General features: G+C 35.0%; 1 protein-coding gene across 3 annotated transcripts in view; it reads right to left on the bottom strand.

Moving 5' to 3' along the window:
- The window catches only part of CENPC (centromere protein C), a 91,201-nt gene that overhangs the window by 56,701 nt on the left and 23,915 nt on the right, over positions 1-10,585 (bottom strand). For all 3 annotated transcript variants that reach the window (XR_003795662.1, XM_029236073.1, XM_029236074.1), the window contains exons 6-7: positions 2,827-3,112; positions 1,359-1,574 (exon numbers count right to left, since the gene is read on the bottom strand). Coding sequence is in view for 2 of the 3 variants with exons in the window: in XM_029236073.1 (XP_029091906.1) it covers positions 1,359-1,574; positions 2,827-3,112 (502 nt within the window). In the remaining variant the exon portion in view is untranslated. The remainder of the gene's footprint in view (positions 1-1,358; positions 1,575-2,826; positions 3,113-10,585) is intronic.

Here is a 10,585-nt window from a genome sequence, read left to right as displayed (position 1 = left end):
TCTGTGGCATTTGAGTTGGATCTTGAAGAATGGATATGATTTGGTCATGAGGAAATACAAGAAAGACAATCATAAGGAAGAGCATAAGCACAGAAACGGAGCAGGAAAGCACAAGTAATAGTGAGTAGTTACATCTGGCTACAGCAATTAAACATACACTTTACTCACTAGTTTTTCAAAAAAAAACACAGCACATTAAAAAATACTTAATTACTTTTTTGGACATAGATATAATTAGCCCCTAAGTGTAACATATTTCTATCAGATTATGGGGACAGCATCCATACAAGGGATAAAAGATGCCATATATATATATATATATATATATATATATATATGTATATATATATACTGTATATATACACACACACACACAGAAAGGCGAGGGGAGAGGGAGGAAGACTGGAGGGGTGGGGGGAGGGAGAAGTCAACTATGGAACACAGACTGAACCAAAGAGGAATTTCATTCACTCAATATGTTTTTTATAAAACCTTCCTAATATATTCACTAGCATTCTGATAGATCTCACAGAAAATACAAAAGAAACTAAACTCCTGGAAAGAAGGGCTTATGTCTTAACCTACTAAGAAAGATATATAAAATAGCTAAACTATAATACAAGGCAAGGAACTATTTTAAAAAACACTGGAGTGGGACTTGGAAAAAATCAGAAGCCTACAACCATGGACCTTAGAATAAAATATAAATTGGCATACGACAAGGGGAAAAGGTACGCCAAAGCCAGGACAACTGCAAATATGTATGACAAGTTGGTAGAAACAGTTCACTAGTGACAGTGAAGGCCTTAAATACTAGCTGACAAATCTCAAGTTATTCTATAGACCAGTGCTTCTCAACCCTAGCTGCTATTAATTCTAGTGAACTCTAATGTGCAGCCAGTTAAGAATCACTGTATGGATATTGTAGAACCACTGAAGGTTTTTAAGTAGGCAAAAACAGATTAAAACTTATTTTAGGACTATCCTTTTACTAACACAATCAAAAGAAATAGAAAAAATATTTAAAACACTTAACAGTGAAATACAGGCACCATGACATAATTTTATTTCTAAATACTGTCTTTATTCTTTGATCTCATACGTACTAGAAAGTGCTGATGAACAGAAGCAATGAAAGCTGAATAAACTTTTCTTTCACATCTAATTTAATATCCCTTAAATGATGGCTTTGGGATTAATTTACTGGTAAGAAACTACTCTCTCCTTATGGGTTAGACATAATTTCAATTAAAAATTGTGTCAATTAAGATTAACTTCTAGTTAAATATCACTAAGAATCCTTAGATACTGTTCAAAGAATGTGAAAGAAAAATGTGGACCATTTCTTAATAACTCACCTGGATTCACCTTTTCTTTTTACAGTTTCTAAAAACAATGTTGAAAAACTCTTTCTAGCTTGTGGTTGATCTTCACATTCTGAATCTTGTATTCTTTTTTGAGATGTTCCTAACTGTTTCCTCTCTTGTGGTCCTTCTGAAACTTTATCCTCTATTTCTGATACTTTATTCGTTACTTCTACTTTCTTCAAATCATCTTTATCTTCAAAGTTTAACCTAAAAGGTTAAAAGGAAGACATGATGAATGTTCCCACCATTTGTTGAGTTATAAGTATTCCTGAACTCCCTTACAGTAACAATACAACTGCTTACAAAATTTTCCAGTGGGCCTTTATTTAAAAATTATAAATGCTGATGTGTTTCTCTTACACAACATACACAAGGCAAACTGCTCAGAAAAATTAAATTTTGTATTTGTTGATAGAAAAAAATAAGAGAGAAAAAGAATGGCTAAATCATATAACAAAGAAATGTGTAGCTTAGAACACTAGTTCTCAAACATTTAATATGAATTTGAATCATCTGGAGAATCTTATTAAAATGTAGATTCTGATTCAGTAGGTCTAGCATAGGGTTTGAGATTCTATATTTCTAACAGGCTTCCAGATAATGCCACTGCTCTCGATCCTGAGCTGCAGATCACACTGTGAATAGCAAAATCTTAGAATGTACTTAACTCCTCAGCTCCAAGAATCATACAAGACCCTAGAAAGATATTACACTCATGGCAGAGGTTCCCAATACCAAAGGACCTTGAACAATCTATTTTGCTTCTTCAAGGCCAAAGGGAAAGCCCCAAGAAATGGATGTGGGTTTGCCACAACTCATCCTCAACAAAACTTACTCTTTGCTACCCTGAGATGACCTGATATATACCTACCCTTATAATTAAAAATAACATAGAGAAAATACAAATTGTTTCTCTTAGGAAGTTATAGAAAACTTATTATAAGGAAAAAAAAACATCCTGTGATAAACCATAAAGGAAAAGAATATGAAAAAGAACGTATATATATATGTATAACTGAGTCGCTATGCTGTACAGCAGTAATTAACGCAACATTGTAATTCAACTATACTTCAATAAAAAACTTTTTTTAAAAAAGAAAAAGATCTGAATATAACAAAATATTCACATATGTCAAATCTGAATATGTGAGTGCCTATTGTTATCTTCTGTATGTCTACAGTATTTTAAAATAAAAATCTTAAAGAAAAAAGAAAAAAACATGCTTTTCCATAGACCATAGAAAAGTTTATCCCCAAACGTCTCTGAAGAACACTTTAAGGCCTTCCATATTAAATATAAACTGAATATATACTGAATGTATATTATGTTCTTCTCAAAACATGTTAATATTCCTCAATACTTACTATAAAATACCTAAAAGACTAAATTACTCACTTTTTAACATAAGATAAAATAGTTATAGTAAGATTAATATCTTTTAAATAAACAAAAATTCACCTTTTTTTGGTTTTATGAGAAATCTCTGTACTTGAAGGCAGCATATTTACTGAATTTTCAGAAGTATAGGTCTCTCTCTTTTGGGCAACAGATGGAATAGTCTTTTGCAATGAAGATGCTTTTGCATCCAGAAGATCAGAAGGTAAGCCAATAGATAAGTAAAATTCCTCATCAGCTTCACTGTGATGATCTTTTAGTTTTTTACTTGACATTTTTCTCGAGTCAGATGTATTGTTAGAATGAACATCAGTTGCCAAAATTTCCTGATGAACCTCATGGGCCTGAACTAGAAGCAAATTACATGAAGATATTAAAAACTCTTTAAATAATAATACTAGAACAAAATGTGCTTTTTAAAATATGGCAACAATTTCATTAGAAAGTTTCCAGAAGACTCACAGGTCATTAAGTTTATAATCAAAGATCTAGGATTAAAATACACAAGTACTTTAAGAGTTCTAATTTATGAAATTAATAAACTGAAAGGTGTATTTGGTTCATGCTCCACAGTTCTAAAATGAATAAAATCCTCAAACAGAGAAAATTCACAGTTAATATTATTGATATAGTAAATTTATTCAAGATTTGAATATAGTCAATCTCAGAGAAGGAGAGATTTGAATAATGGTTGCCAGTGACTGGGAGAAGGGAGAAATTCGGACTTGTTAAATAACAGGTGTAAAGTTTCAGTTATTCAAGATAAATAAGTTTTAGAGATCTAGAGTACAACATTGTGCCTATACATAACAATACTCTATTGTACACTTAAAAATCTGTTGAGAGGGAAGATCTCATGTAAAAATGTTCTTACTGGGACTTCCCAGGTGGTGCAGTGATTAAGAGTCCACCTGCCAATGCAGGGGACACAGGTTCGAGCCCTGGTCTAGGAAGATCCCACATGCCGCAGAGCAACTAAGCCCATGTGCCACAACTACTGAGCCTGCACTCTAGAGCCCACGAGCCACTATTGAGGCCATGTGCCACAACTCCTGACCCTGCGTGCTGCAACTACTGAAGCCCGTGTGCTCTAGGGCCCATGCACCACAACTACTGAACCAACGTGCTGCAACTACTGAAGCCCACATGCCTAGAGCCCATGCTCTGCAACAAAAGAAGCCACCGCAATGAGCACACTGCAATGAAGAGTAGCCCCCGCCTGCTGCAACTAGAGAAAGCCCGTGCGCAGCAACAAAGACCCAATGCAGCCAAAAATAAATAAAATTTTAAAAAATAAATAAAATAAAATGTTCTTACCACAATAAAATAAAAATTCTTTTAAAGATTTAAATAAATCTTTACATAGCTAAAATAAGTAACAGGTAATCCTAAAGAAATTATGAGATTCAATTTTTAGGTTAAGATATGGGTAAACTAGGGCAGCTAGATGATCATACATATACATACAAATATACATATAGAACAGATACATATATAGTTATATAAAATATATGTATATATAGGGAGAATATTTATATACACATACATCTTTATATCTATACAAAGAGAATATATATTATACACATATATCTTTATAGCTATATAAAGAGAAATATATATTCTCTTAACACTTAACCTTCAAATATCAAAGAAAAAGTAGAATGGCTGGGTAGTACTCATACTGATTCATACTCTCAAAAAGAAAAGATTAAAAATTTAAAATAAGCCAAAATGGCTTTTGGTTCTGGAACAAAATTACATAGACTCACTTTCTCCTGCTTCTCCCTTTAAGTACAACTTAAACAAACAATAATAACAGAACTCTGAAAGCTGGAAGAAGGTATATTTGCTAGGAACCTCAAGCCTTAAGCAACAACGGATAATATGGTGAATCCCCTGTAGCATCAGAAAATGAAACAAACCAAAATACCACTGCTAGAACTCTAAACACTTAAATGTCATTGGAAATAAACTCCACAAAAATAGGCAAGAGCCTTCACATTAAACCAAAACAGGGCAACTATAACAAGACTGAAATACAATGAAGAGTCCCTTAACATAATAACCAAAATGTTGAGGATACAATCAAAATGATTCATCATAATAAAAATTTTAAAAAAAGAAAAAACACTATCTGAAGAAGAAAATACGATCAATGGATGCAAATGGACAATATGAATCAGATGCTGGAATTATTTAACAAGAATTTATTTAAACCAACCACCATAAAAATGTCTTAATGTTCAATTATAAATTCTCTTGAAACAAATGAAAAGACAGAAACTCTCAAAGAAACAGAAGTTACAAAAGAGACCCAGCTTTTGGATCTTAGCCATTATAGCTGTGTAGTGGTATCTAACTGCTGTTTTAATTTAAAATTCCCTAATGACGATAATGATGAACAAATCCACAATGAGATACTACTTCACACCCATTAGGATGGGAAGGGAGGGAGGGAGGGAGGGAAGGAGAAAATAACAAGTTAACAAGTGTTGGTGAGTATATAGAAAAACTGGAACCCTTGCGCACAGCTGGTGGGAATGTAAAATGATGCAGCCACTATGGAAGATAGCTTGGTCGCTCCTCAAGAAATTAAAAATGCAATTACCATATGATCTAATAATTCCTTTTTTGCCTATATATCCAAAAAGACTGAAAGCAGGGGCTGCAAGAGGTACTTGTACATCTGTGCTCACAGCAACATTATTCACAAAAGACAAAAGGTGGAAACCACCTAAATGTCCATCAATGGATAAATGGACAAAACAAAATATGGTATACATACAGTGAAATATTATTCAGCTTTATAAAGGAAATCCTGACACACGCTACAACCTGGCTGACACTTGAGGACATTATGCTAAGTGAAATAAGCCAGTTGCAAAAGGACAAAAGCTGAACAATTCCACTCATATGAGGTATTTAGAGTAGTCAAATTCAGAAACAGAATGTAGAAGTGTGGTTACCAGAGGCTGGGGGGTAGGGGGAGATTGTTTAATGGGTTCAGTTTTGCAAGATGAATAAGTTCTGTGGATGGATGGTGGTGACAGTTGGACAACCTGACTGTCCTTAATGCCAAAGAACTGTACACTTAAAAATGTTTAAAATTTTGTTATATTATTTTACCGTAATTTTTTAAAATCATTTTTAAAAAGGAATAAAGAGCACAAACAGTGATGTATGTGTAAATAAAAACACTGACTGATTAAAACAAAAATAAAGTCTTATAGAGATAAAAGATATCAAAATACATAGCAGAATTAAAATAGAGGATAACAGGAATAAAATATATGACAACAGTACGTCAGTTGGGAATTAGGGAGTTGTTCTAGTTACTCTGTCTGCATAATAAGTAACTCCATGCCTTGGCTGCATAAAACAACCATATATTATGTTCACTTATTCTGTGGGGCCAGAATTTGGCAGGGCACAAGCAGGGATGACTTGTCTCTACTCCATGAAGTCTGGGGCCTGGAACGATTTGAAAGCTTGCTTACTCACATGTCTAACATCTGAGGCTGGCAGGAGGCCGAAGAAATATCGCTGTCTATGTATGTCTGCAAGTAGGCTAGTTTGGGCTTCCTCACAGCATGATGTCTGGGTTATAAGGTAGAGTGTATCCTAAGAGGGAAATAAGGAGAAAGGGAGGGAGCCAAGCAGAAGCCCTTTATGTCCTAACCTTGGAAGTCACACAGTATCACATATACCACATTCTATGATATATGATGTGATATGATATATGATATGATATATGATATGATACATACAAACAACCTCACTTACGGGGGTGAGGAAAAATGCTGACCTAAGTAAGGTTAGAAATGGAGTCTGTAAAACTAAAAGCTAAAGAAATTGTACATAACATTGTCATACTAAGTGAAGTAAGTCATACAGACAAAGACAAATATTATATGATATCACTTATATGTGAAATCTGAAAAATAAAACAAAACACAAACAGACTCACAGACACAAAACAAACTTATGGTTACCGAAGAGGAAGGAGGGAGAAGGATAAATTAGGAGTACGGGATTAACAGATACACATTGTCATATATAAAATAAACAACAAGGATTTATTGTGTAGCACAGGGACTATATTCAGTATCTTATAATAACCTATAATGGAAAAGAATCAAGAAAAAAGTATATGTATGTATACACACACATATATATATATAACCAAATCACTTTTGTTGTACACCTGAAACTAACACAATATTGTAAATTAAGTACAATAAAGAAATTCTACATAAGCACTGTACTCCAGTAGATAAAATTGTTTTCCATGGGTTTAAGTCAACAATTCTGATACTGTTATACATGTATATAGGAATAAAAAGTTAAGTAGGTAGATGGTGAATGGTAAGTGCCAAGTTTCTTACACACAGAGTGGATGTTTACAGATAAGCAAGGCAAAGAAGCAAGAATAACCCATGTGGTAATAAATTACAGTTGGAAACATCAATATGAATTCATGTTTAACTTAATACAGATACAGTTACACAGAAAAATATTTATAGATATGTGTATATATACCAGTTACCATACACACATATATTTCCTTGCTCTGTCAGTTGAGACAGTCTTGAAGCATTAACGTCCCAGGAGAAACAGCACACCTAGCACCCAGATCTTGGTTCCTAATACCATTCTCCAGTAAAAGGAACCACTGGCTCCTTGGAGAAATGGCTGATTCTAGGGTAAGTTGGGCCTGGAGCATCCTGTAGTTCCAGAAGGTAAGGAAATGTTAAAAACAACAGCAATAACAACAAAAATGGGGTCCATCAAAGGGGCATAGGAGCCAGTGAAAGAGCTTTCTAATGGCCAAAGCTGGAACAGTTTGAGTAACAAATTTAATAAAATAGTACTGGATTATAAACTAAAGTATAAAATAAAGTTTCTACCTCAAAAACTAAAAAAAGGAGCAAAATAAACCCAAACCAAGGACAAGAATGGAGAAAATAAGAGCAGAAATCAATGAAACTAAAAACAGGAAAACACAAAAACTTACTGAAACAAGAAGCTAGTTCTTTTAAAACAGTGAATAAAAATGATAATCCTGTAACAAAATTAACAAAGGCAAAAAGACAAGACACAAATCAACAATATCCAGAATAAAACGGTATATCACAACAGATCCTGCAGCCATTAAAAGGATAACAAAGTGGGGCTTCCCTGGTGGGCAGTGGTTGAGAGTCCACCTGCCAAGGCAGGGGACACGGGTCCGTGCCCCGGTCCAGGAAGATCCCACATGCCGCGGAGTGGCTAGGCCCGTGAGCCATGGCCGCTGAGCCTGCGTGTCCAGAGCCTGTGCTTCGCAACGGGAGAGGCCACAACAGTGAGAAGCCCGTGTACCACAAAAAAAAAAAAAAAAAAGGATAACAAAGTAATACTATGTACAACTTTATGCTGATAAACTCAACAACTTAGAAGAAATGGACCAATTCTTCAAAAACCATAAACTATCAAAAATGTGCCAAGATAAAATAAATAACCTAAATAGTCCTATAACTATTAGAGAACTGAATTTGTAACTTAAAAGCTCTTGAAAAAGAAATGCCACAGACCAGATGATATCACTGGAGAATATTATACCAAAAAATCAGAGAATTAAAATTAATTTTACATAAGCCCTTCTAGGAATTAGAACGGGGAATAATTTCCAACTCATTTTATAAGGTTGGTGAGCATTACCTTGATACCAAAACCATACAAACACAGCATAAAAAAGAAAACTACAGACCACTATCTCTCATTAATTTAGATGCAAAAAATTCTCAAAATTTTAGCAAACTGCATCAAACAGTGTATAAAAATTAGTACTACAACATAACTGACATTTATGGTCAACTGCACTCAACAATGGAATACTTGTTTTTCAAGTGCCCATGAAGCATTCATAAAGGCAGACAATATCTTGGGTCATAAAACAAATAAAACAAATCTTCACAAATTTTAAAGAACTAAAATGAAATGACATAGTGTATATATGCTATGCCATAAAGAAATCAAGACTAGAAATCACTAAGGGAAAGACAACAGGAAAGTCCAGAAGTATATTCATTTAGCATAATGTTTCTAAGGTTCTTCCATGTTGTAGCATGTATCAGAACTTCATTCCTTTTTATGGTTAAATAATATTCCACTCTACACATGTATCACATGTTGTTTGTCCATTCACTCGTTCATGGGACAATTTGGTTGTTTCCACCTTTTGGGTATTATGAATCATACTGCTATGAACATTGGGGTGTAAGTATCTGTTTGAGTTCCTGTTTTCAATTCTTTTGAATATAAACCTAGAAGTAGAAATGCTACTTAATACCTAATTTTTTGAGGAACCACCAAACTTTTTCCACTGGCTGCATAATGCATGTGGGTTTCTATAAATTCCACATCCTCAACATCTTTTATTTTATTTAAAAAGTAATAATATCCATCCTAATATGTATAAAGTGGTATCTCTGTGGGGTTTTGATTTGCATTTCCCTAATGACTAACAATGTTGAACAACTTTTCATGTAGTTGTTATCAGCTTGCCAGATGCATAGCAAGCCAAAATGCTGAGACAACAAAGTTTGCAGCAAAGAGAGGGTTTATTTGCAAGGCAGCCAAGCAAGATGATCTGAGGCATGGGGAGCTTGGGGAAAGGTGACTGAAAAAAAGTTGCAATAATCATCACTCTGCACAGGCCTCTGCATGGTCAAAAGGTTACTGAAGTGGACCCTTAAGCATAACCAGTTGAAGGGTGGTCCTATTCAGTCTTAACCAGCTCAGCACAAACTAGATGCAGCTGACCTGAAGTTCCCAGAAAACAACTCAGGCAAATATCTTGTTCAGGTTATAAGCCACTTGAAGGACATGCAAGTCTGAAAGCAAACTCAATTAGTGAAGGCAGGTAAAACACATTCATTGGCCAACTGGACAAATGTCTATTCAAGTCCTCTTCTCTTTTCAGTTGGGATGTTTATTTTTGCTGTTGTTGAGTTACAGGAAGTCTTTATGTATTCTGGATATAAATCCCTTATTACAGGGGTCCCCAACCCCCAGGCCACGGACCAGTACTGGTCCATGGCCTGTTAGGAACTGGGCCACACAGCAGGAGGTGAGCAGTAGGTGAATGAGCAAAGCTTCACCTGTATTTACAGCTGCTCCCCATTGCTCGCATTACCACCTGAGCCCCACCTCCTGTCAGATCATCTGTGGCATTAGATTCTCATAGGAGCACGAACCCTACTGTGAACTGCACATGCAAGGGATCTAGCTTGCATGCTCCTTATGAGAATCTAATGTGAGGTAGAACAGAGGTGGTGACTCTAGCGCTGGGGAGCAGATGCAAATACAGATTATCATTAGCAGAGAGGTCTGACTGCACAGAGACCATAATAAATCAATTGCTTGCAGACTCATATCAAAACCCTATCAGTGACTGGCAAGTGAAAACAAGCTCAGGGCTCCCACTGATGCTGCATTATGGTGAGTTGTATAATTATTTCATTGGATCTTACAATGTAATAATAATAGAAATAAAGTGCACAATAAAGGTAATGTGCTTGAATCATACCAAAACCACCCGCCCCCCCCACCCCCAGTCCATGGAAAAATTGTCTTCCACAAAACCGCTCCATGGTGCCAAAAAGGTTGGAGACCACTGCCTTATGAGATATACTATATGCAATTATTTTCCCCCATTTTGTGGGTTATCCTTTCATGCTATTGATAGTACCCTTCACACACTTTTGAAGGACATAAATATATGACATATTTGTTCTTAAGTAGAAAACCTAAATGACGCAAAAATATGAATTTTCACAAAATT

The sequence above is a fragment of the Monodon monoceros genome, unplaced genomic scaffold (genome assembly GCF_005190385.1).
Source record: "Monodon monoceros isolate NGI ecotype Baffin Bay Population unplaced genomic scaffold, NGI_Narwhal_1 Super_Scaffold_20, whole genome shotgun sequence".
NCBI lineage: Eukaryota > Metazoa > Chordata > Mammalia > Artiodactyla > Monodontidae > Monodon > Monodon monoceros.
This window is presented reverse-complemented; position numbering and strand designations above follow the sequence as displayed.